The sequence below is a fragment of the Pseudopipra pipra genome, chromosome 29 (genome assembly GCF_036250125.1).
Source record: "Pseudopipra pipra isolate bDixPip1 chromosome 29, bDixPip1.hap1, whole genome shotgun sequence".
Classification (NCBI taxonomy): Eukaryota; Metazoa; Chordata; class Aves; order Passeriformes; family Pipridae; genus Pseudopipra; species Pseudopipra pipra.
In genome coordinates, this window is record NC_087577.1 from 1406124 (window position 1) to 1429862 (window position 23739).

At 52.0% G+C, this 23739-nt stretch overlaps 1 protein-coding gene across 1 annotated transcript in view; it reads left to right on the forward strand.

Annotated features, from left to right (window-relative positions):
* Nucleotides 1–1319: 1319 nt before the first annotated feature.
* ASH1L (ASH1 like histone lysine methyltransferase) overlaps nucleotides 1320–23739 on the forward strand; it is a 66756-nt gene continuing 44336 nt past the window's right edge. Inside the window, exons 1-3 of the mRNA XM_064638389.1 lie at nucleotides 1320–1480; nucleotides 7788–8300; nucleotides 17346–22086. Of these exons, the coding sequence (XP_064494459.1) occupies nucleotides 7890–8300; nucleotides 17346–22086 (5152 nt within the window). The 5' untranslated portion in view covers nucleotides 1320–1480; nucleotides 7788–7889. The remainder of the gene's footprint in view (nucleotides 1481–7787; nucleotides 8301–17345; nucleotides 22087–23739) is intronic.

The window sequence follows — 23739 nt, forward strand, 5'->3', positions numbered from 1 at the left end:
TCCTCACAGGGAAGAATTTTTTCCTAATATCTAATCTAAACCTACTCTCTGTCAGTTTGAACCCATCCCCCCGTGTCCTGGCCCTCCAGGCTCTGGTAAATAGTTTTGCCTCATCTTTCCTCTAGGTTCTCTGCAGGCACTGGAAGGCCACAGTCAGGTCACCCCAAAGCTTCTCCTCTCCAGGCTGAACAATCCCAGTTCTCCCAGCCTTCCCTCCCAGCAGAGCTGCTCCAGCCCTCTGATCCACTTGGTGCCTCCTCTGGACTTGCTCCAAAGAAGGAATTTCCATTTTGCTGTTGGTATTTCAGTTGTGGGGTTTTTTTTGTTTGTTTGGATTTTTTATATATCTTGCTGCAATACAGTTTGTTATTAATTTCTCCTATTTGTGACATACAATGTTTAAAACACTAGTTAATGGACTGTATTAATTCCTATCAGACATTGTGAACATCATTCCATCATTCCCAAGATAAGAAGGACATGGAACTGTTGGAGCAAGTCCAGAGGAGGTCATGAAGTTGATAAGGGGGACTGGAGCCCCTCCCGTAGGGAGTCAGGCTGGGAAAGCTGGGAATGTTCAGGCTGGAGAAGAGAAGGTTTTGTGGAGACCTCAGAGCACCTTCCAGGATCTGAAGGGGCTCCAGGGAAGCTGGAGAGGGACTGTTCATCAGAAACTGGGGTGACAGGACAAGGGGGAATGGCTTCAAACTGAAAGAGAGGAAATTCAGGATAGATATCGTAAAGAAATCCTTCCCTGTGAGGATGGAGAAACCCTGGCACAGGTTGCCCAGGGAAATTGTGGATGCCCCAACCCTGGCAGTGTGCAAGTCCAGCTTGGACAAAGCCTTGAGCAACGTGGTCTAGTGGAAGGTGTCGCTGCCCATGGTAAGGGGATAGGTTGGCACGAAATGAACTTTACAGCCCATTCCAGCCCCTTAACACTGTATAATTCCACAACTCCAGTTTCACAAAAGGCCTTTTAACACTCCAACTCACTAGCGCATGTGACCCTCAAGGAAAGATGCCTTTGTGCGTCTACACATCCCCCTTAAAGGTCATTTGATGTAAAAAAACCACCTTTTTTTCCCTCCCTTATTTTCCTTTTTGGAGAGTCTTTGTCGGGGGGCGTGGCCGGGGGCGTGGCCACAGGGCGGGAGGGGCGTGGCCTAAGGTACAAGGGGCGCGGTCTGGCGTGCGAGGGGCGTGCCCGACAAGGAAAGGGGCGTGGCGTAGCTCGGGGGGGCGTGCCCGGCGCGCGGGGCGGGGGGGGGGGCGTGTCCGTGCGCTCGCTCGCGGCGGAGCAGGAGCCGCCGCCATTTTGGTTCCGCCGCCTCGCTCGGCTCAGGCCCCGCCGCGGCGGCCGCTCGGTCCCGGTGCCCCCCCGCCCCCGCCCCGGCCCCTCCGCCCGCGCCCGGGCGGCCGCGGGGATGCGGCGCGGAGCAAGCCCGTGCTCGGCCCCGGCCGCGCTGCCGCTGACACGGTGAGGAGGGGAGCGGGGCGGGCGGGCGCGCGCGGGCGGGCGGGGACTGGGGACCGCCTCAGGCCCCGCGGCCCCGAGGGGGAGGGGAGGCGCGCCGGGAGCCGCCGCGGGGCCGCCCCGCATCCCCCCCGGTGTCCCCCCGGTCCCCGCGCGGCACCCCCGCGGCAGCCCCGCAGCGGGGCGCGGCGGCGGGCGCGGGGCATCCCCGTTGGCGGCGGCGGGGGATCCCCGGGGGCGGCGCGGGGGGGGATCCCCGGCAGGGCCCGGAGCGCGGCGCGGAGCGGGGCGGGCGGTCCCTGCGAGCCGCGGCGGGGCCGGGGGGCTCTGACAGGCGGGGAGGGACCCGGGGGTCCCTGACAGGGCCCGCGGCGAGGGGCGGGGGATCCCCGCCGGCGGCGGGGCCCGCTGACAGCGGCGGCGGCCGCGGGGCCGGGGCAGCCCCCCGGGGGTGCGGGCCGGGGTCGCGGGGGGCTCGGGGGGTGGGATGTCACCCTGACAGCGGCCCCGGGGGTCCCGCCGGGCCCCCCCCGTGTTCCGGGGAGCGGGGCTGTGCCCGCGGCTCCGCGCCGCCGAAGTTCGGTGTTTCCCCGGGCACGGCCCCGTGCGATGGGCGGGGGTGCGGGGGGAGGCGGCCGGGGGGCTCCCTGACACATACCGCTATTATTTTATGTATTTTTGGGTTTCCGGCTGGTTTACTGGGTCAGTGGCTTGCAGGCTTTCTCCTCCTCCTTCCCCAAAATCACACTCCTGGAATTTTACTCTCATTGCATTACCAATCCTATTTTAGCTTTATTGACCCTTAATTTGGGATTGGGTGGTTGAGCCTCCCATCTCGGCCTTACCCATCTCTCAGATCGGAAGGCAAAATGTGTTCCTACCCTTGTCTCTCTCTCTCTCTCTTCCCCCGTGGTCTCCTGACTTTCTAACTCCTGGCTTTGGCCCTGGTTTGTGGTTCTTTGCCCCGTTAATTACAGAACTGGGAGCTACTTGGAATGTGGGTTTCCATCCGATGGCCTCGGGACACGCATTTGCTCTCCTGGTAGTTGAGTGTTGTCGGGAGCCAGGAAGGGAAGCTGGAGGCAGTGGGAGCTCTGGGAGCAGGGGCAGAACCTGTGGCTTTACCTTCATCCACTGAAATATCCTTCGTTTTCGTTTCCAGGGGCACCTTCTTTCCCCGTTTATTTTGACTGCCCTCCTTGCTCTAATATGTGCTGCACCTGCAAAGGCAGGTGTTTTCCAGGAATGTGGGGGTTTGGGGTGAATCCTGTTTCCCATGGCCATCCCGCAGGACTTTGGGACCATCCCTGGTGCCTCTGTGGGAACGGGGAAGTTCTGGCAGCTGCTTGAACATATGGGGAGAGATGGGCTCTAAAATCATCAGCTGTCTGCCTGCTTCAGTTCTTACTCAAAATTAAAGCTTTTCCAAACTGTCTGAGAGTATAAGAGATTTCTTTTTTTTTAAGGGGTTTAACTAATTTTGGTTTTAAAGACAAAATTACCACAACTTCTTTTTGGACTTGAGTTACATTTCTTTGCTACAGGCAATCAGCAGTCCCCTAAAAAGCACTTTATGTTGGAGTGATAATAACCAGCGACATAATTTGAGTTACAATTTACAAAAAGAAGCCTTTTTTTCCCCCCCAGTTGTTTTCAGAAGTTTAAACTGTCCCAGAGGGTACAAAAAGCAGTTTAAACCTTTGGTGCACGTTGGTATAAAAGGCAGTTGTCACGAGAGAAAAGTAGCAATAGCACACGGAGTTACTGGATTACAGGTGGTTTTAAACAGATATTGTTGTCAGAGGGATTGTTGGCTTTTTATTTTTAAAATGCGAATTTCTGGTGCTGTTGGAAGGCAAACACATTCTCCTGCTCCAGTGAGTCCCATCTCCAGCTTTCAGAGGGAAGGGAACCTGTCAGGAGAGCTGCTGGTTGTTCTGTGACAGGTTATTCTGTGACAGGTTATTCTGTGACAGGACAGTCTGTGTTGGTCCCTGCCTCTCTGGCCATCACCTGTGGCACAGGAGGGGCCATCCTGGCCCTGGGAATAACCAAGGGCACTGCCAGGAGTGAAGGGACACAGCAGGCAAGGATTTCACCTTCGTCCTTGCCTGGATGGGTATAAATAGCTGGGTTTGTCCAGAAGAATCCCCTGGAAGGCACTGGATGCAGAGAGCTCCCGGGGAGCTCCTGACTCACACGGGAGCAGCTGGGATAATATTTTAGGAGGATTCCCAACCTGACTGCTGTTGGGACTCGCAGCCTAAGGCAGGAGGAACCTTTGCTCCCGTCGAACGTGGGCTGGTTATGCAGATTTTAGCAATTCCGCGTCCATTTGCATGTGAATAGCGAAGCGAGGGAATTGCCCGGCGCCTCCGAATTCCACGAGGTGCTCCCGGACTTCCAGCCAGGTCGGGTGTCAGCTGGAGCCGGCTGAGGAGAAACACTATCTCTGCTTCCCAAGTTTTCCTCCCACTGGAGAATGCCTGCAGGGTGTCATCATGTCTGTCCTCTGCCTGCCTTCCCACAGAACCCGTGTCCTGCTCTCCCTGCCTCTGCTCCCAACGCTCCCGTGGAATATTCTTCCTGACAAGGCCAGGTCCTCTGGGATTTCGGCCTGTCCAAAACACTCCCAGCAGGAGCTGCTTGGGAAGTTATTTTATTTGTCACCTCCTGTAACACAAGCAGGAACTTTGTTCCTGACAAGTGTCTCCATCTCTAAACATTTTCAGGTGATCCAGGGGCCTCCAGCAGTGACTGCTCAGGGAATGTGATGTGGGGAAATACTGTCAGCTTTTATCACACTTTTTATTCTCTTTTTGAGAAAACTTCTGAGTGTGGTAACTGCCTTCCACAGCAGGGGAAATAAGACAAGGAACATGGGAAGGGATTGTGGGAGGCCATGGAGTTTACTGGTAATAGTCTGGGATTTCAGACACTCAGCTGAGTTGGTTTTAGTGTCTCTTGGAGCTGAAGCAATGAAAAGAACCAAAAGAAAAATACCTTCTAAATATGAAATGACGCTGTGTTTTTATGGACAAAAACAGCAGCAGGAATGAAGTCCTGAGTTGATCGGGGGGGAAAATCTCAGTTAATATTGCTAAAGGGATCTGGCAGTGGAAAATCAACCCTTAGCATTTTCTTTCTGGAAAAGCAAGGGATGAGAAGAACAGGAATCTCGGGATGTGACACCAGGGGAATAAGGATGAAACCCAGGTATTAAAACTGTGTGTGGCATCAGAGGAATCTTTAATGAGCACCACGGTGGCACGTGTCAAAACTAGGATGTTAAAACACTTCCTAGTTAATTTTTTGAGGGGAAGAACAATTGCAGGAGGGATTTGAGATCTGCAGAACCTGCATGATTTGCTTTGCAGGGAGATGGTCAGGACGTGTCTTGCTCCTCACCTGTGAGATTTGGTGCCTGGCTGGTTTTCAATCCAGCAAAAGTTTTGTTACCCTGAGATCCCCCGGATGCAGGATAATTCAGAACAAGCCTTGGAACTTCACACAGTGAGGGTGGAGACACTGATAAGTACCCTACAGCACATGGTTAAATGTGAGAGTTTTAGGCCTTGAAAGCCCTAAATCATCAAGAGTTTTCAGGGTAAATTCGTGCAGGCTTTTTTTAGCTGCCTCTGAACCGTGGCTGTCATCAGCTGGCTGCTCATTTGCTTTGACATCCACGAGATTTTTAAGGCACAACCTGCAGGAGGAGTGGAAGGGATCCTGCAGGAGTGGAAGGGATCCTACGGGAGGAGTGGAAGGGATCCTGCAGGAGGAGTGGAAGGAATTGTGCAGGAGGAGTGGAAGGGATCCTGGAGGAGGAGTGGAAGGATCCTGCAGGAGGAGTGGAAGGGATCCTGCAGGAGGAGTGGAGGGGATCCTGCAGGAGGAGTGGAGGGGATCCTGCAGGAGGAGTGGAAGGGATCCTGCAGGAGGAGTGGAAGGGATCCTGCAGGAGTGGAAGGGATCCTGCAGGAGGAGTGGAAGGGATCCTGCAGGAGTGGAAGGGATCCTGCAGGAGGAGTGGAAGGGATCCTGCAGGAGGAGTGGAAGGGATCCTGCAGGAGTGGAAGGGATCCTGCAGGAGGAGTGGAAGGGATCCTGCAGGAGTGGAACAGATCCTGCAGGAGGAGTGGAACAGATCCTGCAGGATAGGGAGAGCCAGGCACGAGGAATGTGAGGAGTGACACAGAGAAAGTGAGACAAGAACACAGCCAGTGGTGTCAGTGGGGAACAGGAGCAAGGGGAGAACCAAAACACAGCCCTGAACACGTTGGAGGCAGGGCCAGGGAGCTGGAACTTGCTGAGGCAGGGAAGCAGCAGCATCCCTGGGATCCAGGGAGGTGAGACCCGAGAGACAGACACTGTTCTGTGAATTCCTGGGGTAACTGAGGAGTGGGAGAAGATTACAGTGATCCAGGCAAAATGGTGATTAGGGCCAGGATTAGCAGTTTTGTGGTCTGTGTGGAGAGCAATTAATGGATAAATAAATGACCTGCTCTGTGTTTCTGGGAGCCATCAATTTAGTGACTTTGTTTCTGGGATGGTCCCTGGTCCTGTGTTGCCACAGAGTGAGATGTGAGCACAGTTCTGCTTTAATTCCCACTGTGCACTTCAGGCCTTGCAGTTCCTGGGGTCAGGGTGTGAGTGTAATCTTGCTGTTGGTTTCATATTTTAAGCTTATTAATTAATTTTATCTGTAAGAAAATGACTGAAGTGTTGTTGCTGCTCTGCACCACGGTCCCTAGAGAAGGAAACAGTTGTGTGAACACGGATTTGACAGTTCCATGAAGGATTGTCCCTTCTCTTGGACTCGAATAATACAAATTCAGGCATTAGCTCAGGGTTATTTTACTGCTGGGCATCAGCATGTGTGAAAAAGCCCATTTTTGGTGACGTGGTGAAGCTTCTTGGACTGGACATTGGGCCTTGATCTGAGCAGTGCCACTAACTCACCTTCTATATCCACGTCACACTGTTCTCCCAGTTTTTTTCTACTTGTAAAACGGAGATTTTATCTAATTACCTCTGGATTTGATTGCTGAGGATGTGCTCAGTTGAGAAGCCCGAGCTGCAGGTGGAAACCATGTGGATGATGAGCCCAGAACACGTGGAAAGGAGTTTGTTTTGGGGCAGCCTGGTTTTCCAGCAGGTTGCCTTGGGTGTTCTCAGCAGCTTCTCTTGTACCCCCACTAATCCTGGCAGCTGTTCTCCCAACCTGAGCCCACTGCAGTTGCCTTGGTGCTCTCCAGGATCACCTTTCACACTCCTGATCCTTCCCCTTGTGTTCCAGAGCCACCCCAAATCCACCTCCTCCAGCTGCTTCCCTAATCCCTGTCTGGCCAGGAGGGCTGAGCTCCTTGAGACCTTTCTGTGAAACTCATTTTGGAGTTGATTGAAACCCTTGAAATCTCACTGCTCACAGTGGAGCCTCAGTGACTGTTGGAGGGTGAGGACAGAAACCAGGCTGCTTTGGTGCCTGGGATGCACTTTTCAGCACATCAGACCTGTTTCTGGCCTATTTCACTTAAAAATGATTAAGGTATTTAAATGCTGAAGATATTTAAACACTTTCTGCTTTGAATGCCCCTAACAAAAATATCCTTCCAGGACCTGAAGGGAGCCTGCAAGAAAGAAGAGAGAATTTTTACAGGGGCTTGGAGTGACAGGACAAGGGGGAATGGCTGCAGACTGCCAGAGGGCAGGGTTAGGTGGGATATTGGGGAGGAATCCTTCCCTGTGAGGAAGGCACAGGCTGCCCAGAGCAGCTGTGGCTGCCCCTGGATCCCTGGGAGTGTCCAAGGCTCTGTGTGTGTGTGTTCAGGAGTCTGTGGCTTGTTTTTAAACCAATGCCCACGTGGGTTAAGCTCAACTTTCCTGGTGGCTCAGATGATTAAAATCAGAATATCTCTGGGGTTTGGATGCTTTCTCATGGGGTTCATTCATGTCCTTCCTTAGATGCAGCTCATCCAGTGGGTCCAGACCAAGAGTAGCTGGGCTTTGGTTATAAATGGAAAAATTGCTTTGATGATCAATATTAAAGTCCTTAACTGTTGTTTGAAGTGTCCTGTGGATGAATTGGAAATTATATTATAATATTCCCACACTTTTGATTTTTCACTTATCATTTAAAAGTGTTTTACAGATAAATTGTGGTTTTGAAGTAGGTGACCAGCGGGGTTGGTGTCTTGGAACATCAGCTCGTCTGAAATATAATTGTTTGCTTTCTGATTGGTTTAAACCTTAATTTAATTTCTGCCAGGAAATCAAAGTTTACTTCTGTCTGCCTTTTTCCTCCTTGCAGAGTGAAAGATGCTGACTGCCAGTAGTGGAACAGCTCCTCTGAGGAACATATCCCTGTAAAATCTTCCCTAAAAATCACCCGGAGGCAAATATTCCGCCTGTGATGGACCCTCGGAATACTGCTATGTTAGGCTTGGGTTCTGATTCTGAAGGGTTTTCTGGGAAAAGCCCCTCTGTGGCAAACCTTGGCACGTTGGTGGGCAAGGGGGAAGCGGAGCCCGAAGGCTGCAGCAAGGACGAGGAGGACGGGAAGAAGAAGGGCCGGGAGGGCGAGAATGGGAAGAGCGAGGCCCTGAGCGAGGCCCAGCAGTTCTCCGTGAAGGAAACCAACTTCTCCGAGGGGAACCTGAAGCTGAAGATCGGCCTCCAAGCCAAGAGGACCAAAAAGCCTCCCAAGAACCTGGAGAATTATGTCTGCAGGCCTGCCATAAAAACCAGCATCAAGCAGCCGAGGAGGGCTCCCAAGAGCGGGAAGATGACGGATGAGAAGAGCGAGCACTGTCCTCCCAAACAAGTGAGTGGGGTGGCCCTGGGGTGGTTTGCAGGTCCTGGGGCCTTTGAGCTGTGTTGGGAGGCTTCACCATCCCTGCCCCATCGTGTGGTTCTGTGTGACCTCTGATCCTGAAGCCTCTGGAGTCAGGAATGGTTTGATTCCGTGGCTGTTGACAGGGGGAAGGTGCTCGTTCACCGTCGTCGTTTCAACAGCAACAAGAGATAATTCCCCTGTCAGCTTAAAGTGACATCTCTGGCAAGTGATGGTGTGATTTTTAGTCTCTTTTATAGAAGGAAGTGGGGGTCCTTGGGGGTCTTATCTCTGTTGGGATGGGGTTTGGGTTCCTACTTTCCTGTTGGAGTCAGTGGGTTTCCTGTCTCTCACCTGTCACTGCCACAAACAGCCCGAGCAGGGCCTGGAAAGCCAAGGAGACTTTTCCAGCTGAGTTACAAACCAGCCTGGTGATACCATGGCTATAAATGGAGTGGCTGGAGGGATGTGCCAGGGGTTTTCCAAAGGGAAGGAGGTAGCCCTGCCTCCTTTTTGTTTGTGTGATCTGCAGGATGTAACAAGGAACAGCAGCAACAGCAGACAGGGAGAAGGGGATAAATGGCAAGGATTACAAATAACGTTGCATGGATGCTAAATTTTGGAAGTGTTGGGCTGCAACCTGCTCTTTTTGCCAACACACATGAAGGTTTTGCCAATACAACGTTAGGATGTACCCTTAGGTAGCCCTAGCAGGTCATTCAGCAGGGGAATCCAAGTCCATGGAAGCTGGAGACCTTCCTTGGGGTGGGATGTCTGTTCCACAGGGCCCCAGGGCTGCAGGGTTTCCATCTCTCCCACCTGTGTCCTGTGCTCAAAGTCCCTTTCAGCCCAACCCATTCTGGGATTCTGTGATTCCAAGGCATAAACTGTGCCCTGAGAAGACAAGTGTGCTGGATGGAAGGACTGATCTGGCTTTTTCCAGACTCCACAGTGCAGTTGGGTTGGGTTTTCCCTCCTTGGGAACCAGAGGGGTTTTTCCTCAGCCTGCAGACCAAGAAATTCTCAGAATTTATGTTGCATAACATAAACTGTTGGCAATGGCCTTTATTTCACATTCTCCCAGCTCAGAACAAGCTTATTATTCCTGAGGATTTTTCTAACACTGGAAGAGCAGGATCCCAACTTGTCATTATACTGATGTTTGGGGTTTTTTTTCCTTTTTCTTCTGTTGTTTTTTTTTTTTTTTGGTCCAACAGGACCCTGTTGAGGTGAGTTGAGTGTTTGGCCAGCCTGGAATATCCAGCCAGTGATTCCTCTTGATGCCTGGATTCAGGTGGCACTTGCAGCTGCAAATCCCTTCCTGAGGGCAGGTTGAAGGTGAATTAATCAGGGGAGGGTCAGGTTGTTGGGCTGTTGGACTGGATGATCCTTGTGGGTCCCTTCCAGCTCAGGATATTCCAGGATCCTCTGGTTCTCCCAGCAAAGAGCACCTTTGCATCTGGACACTTTCCCATTGCATCAAGAGAGTTTTTACCAGGGAAAATAATCAGGATTTGGATTTGGATGGGGACAGGAGGGATTCTTCCCCCTCGACATCTTTGTTTATGTACCAGGTTTTCCTTCAGGAGATCCATCCCATTCCAAGTGGAAATCAGAAAGGGAAGCAAATATTAGTGATATTATATATATATATATATATATATATATGTATGTATGTATTTTATATATACATAATATGTATATATGTATTTTATATATGTGTGTATTTTATATATATATAAAATAAATATAAATGTATTTTATATATATATAAAATAAGTATATATGTATTATATATATATAATAAGTATATATGTATTTTATATATATATAAAATAAGTATATATATATTATAAGTATATATGTATTTTATACATATTAAGTATATATGTATTTAATATAATACATATATTATAAATATATTATAATATATATACATGATATAATATATTGTGCATATATTATACCACATATATTATATGTGGTATATATAATACATATATTATGTATCTGATATAATAATATATATTATAATCCATTGGTGATATTATTGATATGTGACACCATTGATACCATGGGTTGTTAGAAATGACACCAAACAGTGTCCTGCTGATTCCTGAAAAGGGGCTGGAAGTGTCTGTGTGGAAATAAATGGGAACCATGACTCAAAATATTCCTGTTTTGAATATAATGCCCCAGGGATATTTTTTTGTCTTATTTCCATGAAATAAAGCAAGTTTTAGCTCTGAAAATTACCCTTCAGCAGAGGGAAGTGATCCCTAAATCTCTGCTTTCAATGGAGAGGAGGGGAAAGCCAAGAAATGCCCAGCTCAGAGCCAGGTGTGGCCTCACCTGGAGCTCTGACACTGAACTCTCCCTGCTTTTGGAGGAGGAATAACGGATTGGAATGAAAATGTGGCCCTTGCAGTGCACTCAGTGAAGCTCTGAGACACAAAGAGGAGCAGTGGAATTCCTCTCCTGGGAATGCCAGTGCAGAAATTAAAGCAGGAGGAAAATCCTTTGCACTTGCACGTCTGACAGGCTCCTCCTCGAGCTCGGTGCTGACAGGGCTGCTGAAACTTGGGGAGTGTTATAAAAATAGAGGGTTTGGCTGCTTGCTGTGAGTGAGGGGGGTCACTTGGAATCCCAGAATCTCCCAGGTTGGGAAAGCCCTCTGGGATCGTGGAGTGCAGCCCTTCTGTTCCCAACTGAACCCTGTCCCCAAGTGCCACCTCCCTCAGGGTGGGGATTCCTCCTCTCCCTGTCCCACTGCCCCACCACCCTTCAGTGAGGGCAGTTTTTCCCTGTGCATCTGCAATTTGTCCTCCAGAAACGTGTGGACATACAAGTTAATAAATATTTTGTGTGTGTGGAGAAAATCACAGAAAGGAGAGACTTAAAAAAGGCTGAGATTCCCAGAGGTGAAGAGGAACAAAATTAGGAGGTGCTGCAAGAGCCAGGCAGTATTTAATTTGCTTTTTTGACACTGAGTGTGGAACTGGGATTTCTTCCTTGCAGGAAGTGTCCCGTGGCAGGCAGACATTAAGCCCAGAAGCCTGAGCCTTGAACATAAATGCACAGAAATACACATTTTTGGCCCTGTTAGGGGGCAGACCCGTGTTTTCCCCGTGCTGGAGGGTGAGTGTGGGCAGGGCCATGGCAGTGGTGAAGGTGTAGCAAACAGAGGTGATAGTAGCAGCCTGTGTAACTCTAACTCAGAGTAGTAACACGGGGCAGCAGGTTGGGACTCGCCCTCCTGCTCCAGCTCCTTATTTCTGGGTGAAAACTGCTGAGTGCAGGATTCTGGAGCTCCCTCTCTCGCCCTGGGCCGTGCAGGGAAAGCTCTGCAGGGAGGTTTGCTGATGAAATCACAGCCACTCAGAGGTAACAAAGCTAAAGGAGTGATTTCTTTTTTTAGTAGCTTGAGAATATTTCCTGCAGCATCTGGGACATAAGTTTGTCTTTTTTTCCCCTGGTCCTTCGTTCAAACTTGCTCTTAGAAAAGCCTGCAAAGTCTTGGAGGTGAAAAACAAACAGGAGACACTTCTTTGGGGGATTCTGTGGGATATATTGATGCCACAGTTCCTGTGATTCCTCAGCAAGCTCGTTGGAATCGTGGCCCAGACACTGGCCTGAAGTGCAGCAGCTCAAACAGCGATGGGGAGGTCTGTGTGTGCACATAAAAAACCCTTTATTGCAGCTTCATTAACCAGCTGGTTCCTTTCTGGCTGTTCCAGAGGGAGGAAACCGAGAGGATCTCGGGGTTTGCAGCTTGGTTTTGGGGTGAGAAGTGTGAGTTTGACACCAGGCTGGAGAGGAGACACCCCTGCTCTTGGGAAGGATCGTTTGCTCCTCAGCCTTTTGCACACAAGTACCAATCATCATCACAGTAAATAATGATCCAGTAATAATAAACCACGGGACTGTGCTCTAACAACAGCTGCTTTTTTTAGAATAAAGTCATTTTTTTTGCTGTTGGTGCCTGTGGTGGCTCTGGAATCACAGAATCATTCGAGTTGGAAAGGAGCTTTAAGACCATCAAGTCCAACTGTGATGGATTGTAACTCATTAACAGTTCACATCAAAACTACCTGGAATTTTTATTCCTGAAACGAGTGGTGCAGGTCTAGAAACCGTGTGTCCACACGGGAGAGTTGGAATTTTCAGTTCAGCTCAGTCCCAAATTTAGAATAATACCAGTCTGATGGAAACTTCCAGGTTTTGTGCAGTTGTTTTGGGCAAGGCTTTTAAGGCAGACAGTTGAACTAAAGGTGGCACAGGAACAGATTATTTTTTAAAGCACAAAGTGCTTTTTGCTGTAGTGTTATCTCACCCTTTTGAACAGCTTTGCCCCCAGATGAACCATTTCATTCCATCTGAAACCAGAGGAACCTGGAGCAGGGCTGGAAATCCGGGCTAACGAGGCACAGAATTCCAGGAAAACTGTTTTAGACTATTTTTTGGTGGCATTTTCACCTGGTTTGGGCTTCAGGTCTGTCCTTCCCACCTCACAGAGTGCCTGTGTGGGCACCAGGAGTTATCCCAGGGGAGCAGGGCACCTCTCCTGCCCCTGCTGCACTGGGACAGGCCTGGGTTGGAGAGTATCCCAGGGGGAATTCCTGAGCATTTCCATAGGATTGGAGCTGCCCCAGGAGAGCTGGGCTGAGGGACAGGGTGTGCCTGTGGCCACGGGCTGTGACAGCACAGCTCTGCCCCGGCACTGGGGGCAACCTGACCCCAAAAATCCCTGGGGGAGAGCTTGGATTGGGGAGCCAGGGATCCCAGGGACTGAGGGAGAGCTTGGATCAGGGATCCCAGGGACTGAGGGAGAGCTTGGATCAGTGATCCCAGGGACTGAGGGAGAGCTTGGATCAGGGATCCCAGGGATCCCAGGGACTGAGGGAGAGCTTGGATTGGGGAGCCAGGGATCCCAGGGACTGAGGGAGAGCTTGGATCAGGGATCCAGGGAACCCAGGGACTGAGGGAGAGCTTGGATCAGTGATCCCAGGAACTGAGTGAGAGCTTGGATCAGGGACCCAGGGATACCAGGGAGAGCTGGAATCAGGGAGCCAGGGATCCCAGGGAGAACTTGGATCAGGGATCCCAGGGAGAGCTTGGATCACTGATCCCAGGGAACCCAGGGAGAGCTTGGATCAGGGACGCAGGGATCCCAGGGAGAGCTTGGATCAGGGACGCAGGGATCCCAGGGAGAGCTTGGATCAGTGATCCCAGGAACCCAGGGACCGAGGGAGAGCTTGGATCAGGGACCCAGGGATCTCAGGAACCCAGGGAGAGTTTGGATCAGTGATTCCGGGAACCCAGGGAGAGCTTGGATCAGGAATCCAAGGAACCCAGGGAGAGCTTGGATCAGGAATCCAAGGAACCCAGGGAGAGCTTGGATCAGGGACCCAGGGAGAGCTTGGATCAGGGACCCAGGGAGAGCTTGGATCAGGGATCCCAGGGAGAGCTTGGATCAGGGATCCCAGAAACCCAGGGAGAGCTTGGATCAGGGAGCCAGGGATCCCAAAGACTGAGGGAGAGCTTGGATCAGGGAGCCAGTGATCCCAGGGAGAACTTGGATCAGGGACCCAGGGATCCCAGGGACTGAGGGAGAGCTTGGATCAGTGATCCCAGGAACCCAGGGACTGAGGGAGAGCTTGGATCAGGGAGCCAGGGATTCCAGGAACCCAGGGAGAGCTTGGATCAGGGACCCAGGGATACCAGGGAGAGCTGGAATCAGGGAGCCAGGGATCCCAGGAACCCAGGGAGAGCTTGGATCAGTGATCCCAGGGAGAGCTTGGATCAGGGGCCCAGGGATCCCAAAGACTGAGGGAGAGCTTGGATCAGTGATCTCAGGAACCCAGGGACCGAGGGAGAGCTTGGATCAGTGATCCCAGGAACCCAGGGAGAGCTTGGATCAGTGATCTCAGGAACCCAGGGACCGAGGGAGAGCTTGGATCAGTGATCCCAGGAACCCAGGGAGAGCTTGGATCAGTGATCTCAGGAACCCAGGGACCGAGGGAGAGCTTAGATCAGGGATCCCAGGGACTGAGGGAGAACTTGGATCAGGGACCCGGGGATCCCAGGGACTGAGGGAGAGCTTGAATCAGGGATCCCAGGGAGAGCTTGGATCAGTGATCCCAGGGATCCCAGGGACTGAGGGAGAGCTTGGATCAGGGACCCAGGAAACCCAGGGACTGAGGGAGAGCTTGGATCAGTGATCCCAGGGATCCCAGGGACTGAGGGAGAGCTTGAATCAGGGATCCCAGGGACTAAGGGAGAGCTTGGATCAGTGATCCCAGGGATCCCAGGGACTGAGGGAGAGCTTGGATCAGGGATCCCAGGGAGAGCTTGGATCAGGGACCCAGGGAGAGCTTGGATCAGGGATCCCAGAAACCCAGGGAGAGCTTGGATCAGGGAGCCAGGGATCCCAAAGACTGAGGGAGAACTTGGATCAGGGAGCCAGGGATCCCAAAGACTGAGGGAGAGCTTGGATCAGGGAGCCAGGGATCAAGGGAGAACTGGGATCTGGGACCCAGGGATTCCTGGCACTGAGAGAAAACTGGGATCTGGGCCTAGGGATCCCAGAGACTGAGGGAGAACTCAGATATCAGGGATCCAGGGACTGAGGGAGAACTCAGATATCAGGGATCCAGGGATCCCAGGGACTGAGGGAGAGCTCAGCTATCAGGGATCCCAGGGACTGAGGGAGAGCTCAGTCTCTATCCCACAGGAACATCCTGTGGGATACTCCTCAGTGACAGCAATACTTCCCATTCACTTTAACCAAAAATCTGCATTTTTTAATCATATAGAATTGCAAGAACAAACTTTGTGGGTTATGTTGGAGTTTTTTAGTGGTTTTGCAGCCACTGCAACCCCCTCCAAAGGTTACATGCTTTGTTCAAGGTGTCTCTGCCTGAAGTTACCAGAGGAATTTTTTTCCTTAAAATTTCCCCCCAAAACGTTCCTGTTAATCCTACACTGATTGTTAAGTGGATTTATGGCCAAAAAAAACAACATGAAAAAAATTTCCCATATAAGAATTTTGCCTTTCAAAATGCTGAAAGAGCTGTGAACTTTTTTGGCTCCTTTCTGACATCTCACCAGACGTTTCTCGTTTTGTTTTTTCCGCGTTCTTTGAAATCGTTTTCGCTGTGCTTGGAGATTTCCCTCACCCTCAGATGAGAAAGGAGCTCTCCAGGGCACTTGCCTTCAGCTTCCAGAGGCTCCCTGTTTGATGCTAAAGCCACGTTCTCAGAATCCTGGCATCTCGCTCAGATCAAAGCTGGTGTTTGGAAGGGTTTGCTCAGTTATGTGTTTATTATTTAAATGTCTGCTCAAACTTCCAAGCTCTTTGTTTGGAGATGGAGGTGGATGGGGAAAAGCAGAGGCACTGTGAGGGCACCACAGCCCCTGGCTGAGGGGTAGCAGAGCAGACAGAGGAATCAGAGAAAGAGGGAATATTGTGGATGCTCAGCAGACACAGGGCTGAGGAGTTAATTCCCAAGGCAACATTGAGGTGAATTTTTCAATCCACTGAACAAAGAAGGTTAAAGTTTCCTTCCAAAGTTCTTTTCAGGATCTCAGGCCATGGGAAAGGGGTGTAACTCTCTGAAGGGTGCCCAGCAAGGCTGTTCCAGTGCTGTTCATGACTCTCTGCATCCCAGGGATTCCCAGAGCTGGAGGTGGTGGGTGCCAGGAGGTTTCCAGTTTGTGTGTGTTTGTGGTTGGAATCATGGAGTGGGTTGGGTTGGAAGGGATTCTAAAGCTCATCCAGTTCCACCAGGGACACCTTCCACTATCCCAGGCTGTTCCAAGTCCTGTCCAGCCTGGCCTTGGACACTCCCAGGGATGGGGCATCCATGGCATAACCTGTGCCTGGGCCTCACCACCCTCACAGGGAACAATTTCTTCCTTAATATCCAACCTAAATTCCCCCTCTCTCAGTTTGTGCCCATTCCCCTTGTGCTGTCACCCCAGTTCCTGAGGAACAGTCCTTGTCCAGCTTCCCTGGAGCCCCTTCAGACCCTGGAAGGTGCTGTGAGATCTCCACACAACCTTCTCTTCTCCAGGCTGAACAGTCCCAACTTTCCCAGTCTCCATCCATAGGGGAGGGGCTCCAGTTCCCTGATTGGCTTCGTGGCCTTCTCTGGATCTGCTCCAGCAGTTCCATGTCCTTCTTGTGTTGGGGGCAGCAGAACTGGGTCAGAACTTCCTCCTCTGAGCTCAGGACCTTCACTCCTGAGAGAATCCCCTGCCCTGCAGGGATGTGTTGGGTGCTGTGTGTACACACTGCCCTCCCAAAATGGAACATCCATTTATCGGGATGTTCCCAGCAGGCTTTGGGAAGGTGACAGAATAAATAAATTTCAGATTTGTTTGGGTCAGAACCGGAAATAACTGCGGGTTTGAGCTGCTCCACGTGTATCCCTGTGCAAACAGGAGGCTGATTTGACTTGTTTTATTTCACTTTCCTTCTTTCTCTGGCTGTCAGTGGTCTGCTGGGAGGAGGAGCTGTTGCTGCAGGGGCTGGGGGTGTCCTGGGACACGGCCCTGCTCAGCTGCTGCTCAGCACCATGTGAGCTCCTCAAGTGCTCTCACACTATAAATAGCCCAGTGCATTGTTGTCAGTGGGGTTTTATTAACAAACAGCAACAGTATTTTTGGAGAATGTTTATAACTGGGGGGGGGGGCAGAATAAATGGGTTGTGTTTTGGGGCTGGCAGCGAGTTTGGGTTTTATTAATGTCAGAAAAGCTTCAGTGTGTCTACTGGTTTAAAATTTTACTTTAAGTATTAGTAATTTATTAATATTGCCAATATTTGCATAATCCATCTATTGTAATATTTACAATATTTTATTATTGGATCTATTATTTTATTTAAATGATAGGTTGGTGAAGCTGTGCTCATACAGTTCCCCTGTTACTGGAGCAGGTATTAATCATCTCAGCATCAAAAGATACCGTGTTACTCAGAGAGATACTTTGTGCTCTGTTCCTAAAGACTTTTTTGTTGTTTTATTGACTCCTAGGACCCTTCAAAGTCCTACAAGAAAGCTGGAGAAGTGGCACCGGTTGAGTTACACGCAGAAGAAGGTGTCCAAGTAGAAACAACCCCTTTATCCAAGAAAGTTTCCCCGTTGCACTCAGAAATGACGGATTACATGAAGTCATCTCCTCCCACCCTGATCAGCAGCCATAATTCCGATTTAAAGGACAGAACAGAAATCAACGGAGCAACAACTGTCACAGAGAAACTGGCTCAGCTCATTGCAACCTGTCCTCCCTCCAAGTCTTCCAAAACAAAGCAGAAGAAGCCCGGGAACGGGAGCGCGTCCGGGTTGGTGAAAGACTCTGGGAAGAAGCCGCCAGGAACCATCAATCCCAGTGGGATGGTTGGTAAAGATTTGGTGAAGAAGCTGCCGGGCTCTGGGATCGCCGTGGGGCTGGTGAACAAGGACTCAGGGAAGAAGCCATTGGGGATTGGCAGCACAGCCATACTGGTGAACAAAGACTCTGGGAAGAAGCCCCAGGGGATCGGCCCCTTGATTGGATTGGTGAGCAAGGACTCTGGCAAGAGGCCCCCAGGGATCAGCTCTCCCCCCGGGATGGTGCACAAGGACTCTGGGAAGAAGCAGCCGGTGACCAGCTCTGCAGTTGGGTTGATCAGCAAAGATGTGGGGAGGAAACTTCCAGGGATCAGCACTCCAGCTGGATTGACTTCCAAGGAGCCTCTCAAGAAGCCAGTAGGGATCAGCACTCCAGCAGGGTTGGTTAACAAGGACGCTGGGAAGAAGCTGTTGGGGGTAACTAGTCCTGCAGGTCTGCTCAACAAGGATCCTGGGAGGAAGATGCCGGGGAGTGGGAATGCGACGGTTCTGAGCAACAAAGACTCTGGAAGGAAGACGCCGGGGATTGGCAGCCCGGTGGGACCAGTTAGCAAGGACTCTGGGAGGAAGATGCCAGGAATTAGCAGTCCAGTGGGACTGGTTAGCAAGGAGTGTGGGAAGAAGCCGGCAGGGATTGGCAGCCCAGCTGGTTTGGCCAACAAGGACTCTGGGACGCTGAAGGCAGATTCCCTCACACCCACCTCGGAGCCCTTCAAGCTTCCTTGCAATTCCAACCTCAGCAGCCTGGAGAGCCACGAGCCCGCGGATTTACTGAAGGAAAACCCTCCCAGCAAACCCTTCGAGAAGCACGTCGTGAGGCAGAACAAGGAGAGCATCCTGGAGAAGTTTTCCATTCGGAAGGAGATCGCCGAGGTGGGCAAGGAGATGTTCAACGAGGGGATGTGTGTTCCCCAGGACGCCTTCTCCTCCAGCGAGAAGGGGGGTTATGAAGCATCCAAGCACGAGAAGCAGCCCCCAGTGTATTGCACTTCACCAGACTTCAGGACAGGAGGTGCCTCGGAGGTGTCGACAGCCAAGTCCCCGTTCAGTGCAGTGGGAGAGGGGAATCTCCCCTCCCCTTCCCCCACCGTGTCTGTCCCCACCCTGAGCAGGAGCCTCTCAGCATCCTCCTCCCAGCTGCCATCCAACTCATTGCACTTAAGCTCCACGGCAGAGCTCCTGGAAGGCATCTCTGATCCCGTGGGCAAGACTCCCTTTTCCTCTGACAGCATCCTGGGTCTGAGCAGGACCCTGAGCCACCCCCTCGGCGCCGATTTTAAAGGCGCTGACAAAGATTTGAGCGATTCAAAGGCTTCTTACGTGGAGACTTCCAGAACCAGTCCCTCCACGGGGAAAAAGCCCATTCTGGCAGCTGAAACGAGCATCCACGCCACTGTCACTCCTTCCGTGGTCAGTTTTACCAGCTTGTTCAGCAGCAAGCAGTTCCTGAAGATCGGGGCGATCGCTGCATCCGATAAATCCTGCCAAGGAGCGAAGAACCTGAGCAGCACTCAGCAGTCGAAGCCTCTGAAGAAGAGAAAAGGAAGGAAGCCCCGATGGACTAAAGTGGTGTCGAGGAACACGTGTCGACCTCCGAAGGGTCTGGAGCTGGAAAGGTCGGAGCTTTTCAAGAACATTTCCTACAGTGCACTGTCGAGCAGCAATTTGGAGCAGGCCAAGTTCCTGAAGAACATCGGGTCGTCCTCGTTCGTGGAGCACGAGTTCGTCAAGCACCAGTTGCCGAAGCTGAACGAAGCCAGTGGCCAGTCCCTGGCACTGCTGGCTGAGACTGACAAACCAACCCAGAAGTTCTACAGCGCCCACAAACAACCCTCGAGCTTGTGTATGGCGGATGATTTCTTGCCTGACATGTACAAACCCAAAAGAGGAAGATCTAAACCCAAGGAGATGCCAGAGCTCGAAGGTCCCCCCAAAAGGACTCTAAAGATTCCGGCGTCAAAAGTCTTCTCGGTGCAGTCGAAAGAAGAGCAAGAGCCTCCCATTTTGCAGCCTGAGGTTGAAATTCCCTCCCTGAAGCAGAGCTTATCGGGACAACCTTTTCCTAAAAAGAGAGGGAGACCTAAAAGACAGATCAGGTCATCGATTAAAACGAAACCACCTATTCTGTCCGTGGCACCTTTTGTTGGAACAGAGAACTCGAGCAAGATGGGGCCTGAAAGTGAGCAGCATCGACCTGGGGAGTTCTTTGAGAGAAAGGACCAGCTCCGAGGGCCTGAAGAGGTCCAAAGCCCCAGTATTTGCAGCATGAGTGATTTGGAAGTAGACTCAGACAGAAAAGTTGCCAAGAGAAATAACGGACAGTTAATGAAAACAATTATTCGAAAAATAAATAAAATGAAAACTCTGAAGCGAAAGAAACTCCTGAATCAGATCCTGTCCAGTACAGTGGAACCAAATACCAAAGGGAAGATGCAATCCAAGCTCCACAACACGGTGTCGACTCTGGCCGCCACGTTCGGTTCGAAGCTGGGCCAGCAAATCAACGTCAGCAAGAAAGGAACGATTTACATAGGAAAGAGGAGAGGGAGGAAGCCCAAAGCCGTCCTGAACGGCCTCCTGGCCAGCAGCGCCGCCAGCCTGACCGTGCTGGAGAAGTCTGCCCAGCAAGCTCCCGGCACGTCCCTGGGCCAGGTCCTGCCCCACCTGCTGCCTCCCGCGGGGAACCCCTCGGAGGTGCTCCCGTCTCCGGTTTGCTCCCAGTCGTCGGCCGTGAGCGGGGGGCAGAGCCCGGTGAGCAGCGACGCGGGGTTCGTCGAGCCCAGCCCCGTGCCCTACCTGCACCTGCACGCGCGGCAGGGCGGCGTGGTGCAGACCCTGGCCATGAAGAAGGCGGCCAAGGGCAGGAGGAGGCTGTCGCCGCCCACGCTGCTGCCCAACTCGCCCTCCCACCTGAGCGAGCTGACCTCGCTCAAGGAGGCCACGCCGTCCCCCGTGAGCGAGTCCCACAGCGACGAGACCATCCCCAGCGACAGCGGCATCGGGACGGACAACAACAGCACCTCGGACCGGGCGGAGAAGTTCTGCGGGCAGAAGAAGAAGAGGCACTCCTTCGACCACGTGTCCCTGCTCCCGCCCGAGACCTCCACCGTGCTCGGCAACCTGAAGGAGAAGCACAAGCACAAGTGCAAGCGCCGCAGCCACGATTACCTCAGCTACGACAAGATGAAGAGGCAGAAGAGGAAAAGGAAAAAGAAGTACCCTCAGCTCCGGGGGAGGCAGGACCCCGACTTCCTCGCCGAGTTGGAGGAGTTAATAAGCCGGTTAAGTGAAATTCGGATAACCCACCGGAGTCACCATTTTATACCCCGGGATTTGCTGCCCACCATTTTTAGGATAAACTTCAACAGTTTCTACACCCACCCTACTTTTCCTTTAGATCCTTTGCACTACATTAGGAAACCTGATTTAAAGAAAAAGAGAGGCAGGCCTCCAAAAATGCGGGAAGCTATGGCAGAAATGCCCTTCATGCATAGCCTCAGCTTTCCCCTGTCCAGCACCGGGTTCTACCCCTCCTATGGCATGCCTTACTCCCCGTCCCCCCTGGCAGCTGCTCCCATAGGATTAGGTTATTATGGAAGGTACCCTCCGACTCTTTACCCTCCTCCACCCTCTCCTTCTTTCACCACCCCCCTGCCGCCACCTTCCTACATGCATACAGGCCACTTGCTCCTCAACCCCACCAAATACCACAAGAAGAAGCATAAACTCTTGCGCCAGGAAGCTTTCCTCACCACGAGCAGGACCCCCCTGCTGTCCATGAGCACCTACCCCAGCGTTCCACCCGAGATGGCCTACGGCTGGATGCTGGAGCACAAGCACAGGCACCGCCACAAGCACCGGGAGCACCGTTCCTCGGAGCAGCCGCAGGTTTCCATGGACACTATCACGGCCAACAGCTCCTCCAGAACGGTTCTGGAGTCCTTGAAGCGCTACAGGTTTGGGAAGGAGGCCGTGGGAGAGAGGTACAAACACAAAGAGAAGCACAGGTGCCACATGTCGTGCCCACACCTGTCGCCTTCCACGGGTTTGCTGAGCAGAGACGAGCAGTGGGTCAGGAGGGAGCCTTCGGAGTCGAATTCCTTGGCGCTGGGCCTGCAGACCCCGCTGCAGATCGACTGCTCCGAGAGCTCCCCGGCCCTGTCCCTGGGGGGGTTCCCCCCCGGCTCGGAGCCCGCCGGCGCCGAGGAGCACACGAACCTTTTCACAAGTGCAATAGGCAGCTGCCGAGCGCCCGGCCCCGCCGGCCCCGCCGCGCGCAAGAAGCTGCCCGAGAGCCCCGGGCTGTTCGGCGCCCAGGACGCGCCGCTGCCCCGGCCCCTGCGCAAGGAGCCCTCCCTGGAGAAGGCCCTGCAGCCCCTCTCAGGTAAGGGAGCCCCGGGCCTGCTCTCCTGGGTTCTGTCACACCAAACACGGGGGCAGGTGGAGCTTTGGCTCTGTGGGGAGCTGTGGGGGGTTCCCGCTCGCAGCAGGACAGGCTGGCATGGGATCTCCCCCAGAGCCACCCGGGGCACCCTGTGTGGGTGTGTCCCTCTTCCCAGCAGAGTCCTCTTGCTTCCTTGCACTCGGGCTGAGGATGCTTTCTCATGGAAAGCTCTTCGCTTTTTCCAGAATATTTTAACTTCCTGGAGAAACGAGGTGAAATTTCTCCTGATTTTTTGATACTTCGAAGCCCTGTTTCCGTTTGGTTTGGAGTTTGGTGGGTTTGGTTTAGACCAGCTGTTGGTGCTACTGTTGTAGCATTTCCATCTGAGAAAATGTTTCCTCTTCCTTTTGGTAACTCTGTTTAGTTACTTTGATAATCTGCTACAACAGAGCTTTCAAGCTCCTGGGGATGATCCTGGGGATGCCTGAGACCAAACCTTGAAATTTTGGATTTATTCATGGGTGGGAAATGCTTCAAGCAAAACTGAGGCAGGAACAGCTGAGTGTGTGTGGCCAAGAGCAGCAGTGCTGCTGTCAGAGAGCACCTCCCCTCAAAACCCTGAACTTTGCATAATATTAGAGGGAGGAAAATCTCGTGTGAAATGTAGGACTTCAGGAAACTATTCCTGCTTTCCCTGCTGGCCCAAGTGTCACTCAGTGCTGCACTTGCTTAGTACAGATGGTTTTGGGAATAATTTTCACGCTTTATCCTAATTACCATGGATGTGTCAGCCAGGCCATGGAACAGATAACCTGGGAAGGACAAGTGTGGCCTGTGCTCCTGCCTGTTTCTGATGTCTGAAGGAAGTCTGAGCTGCTTCTCCCTCCCCTCCTTGCCTGTATTCTCCCTCGAAATTTAAATCACTGTCCAAACCCACTTGTGACTGATGTTTCACAGACCAGGAACCAGCTGCCAGCACTGAATAATCCCTCCTCACATTCCTGACTCTCCTCTTGCTCCTTCCCTTGCAATGCTCCCACTTGGATGCCTCCTGCCCACCTGTGTGTGGAGGGGGTTTTTCTCTTGGTTTTATTTTGGCTTTTGAGGGGTTTATGTTTTATTTTAAGGGATGCAGCTGCATCTTGGGCAAGTTCATTTTGCTTTGTTCTGTTTCCTGGCACTGAAGCTCCTCGAGGTGGTGGGGGGAGTGTGGAGAGGGCAACAGAGCCATGAGAGGATGGAAGGAGAAATTCCAAGAAATTCCAATTTAACCAGAAGGGTTAAATTTGGCTCCAAGGAATGAATTGTTTGTGGGAGCTTGTGCAGTTCTGGGAATTTCCTGAGGATTTCCATTGGGGTGAATGGTCTGACTCGGGTTTGTGTGAGGAACGACCCAAGGAAGGGGAGAGCAGAGGTGCTTCTTGGTGAAGGCTCTGCCCACTCCCTGTCCCAGGATGTCTGACATTCCTCAGGTGCCAGGTATCACTTCCAGCCAGTGCATTCCCACCCTGGAACCTGGCTGGCTTTGCTGTGAGGCTGGTGTCTGGCTCATTCCCAAGGATTTCCCAACGTGCAGGCTTGGAAAACTTAAACCAGGAAAGAGAAAGGCCGGGTTTGGGGTGTTTGTTTTGAGCCAAGGTGCTGAGTGGTGAT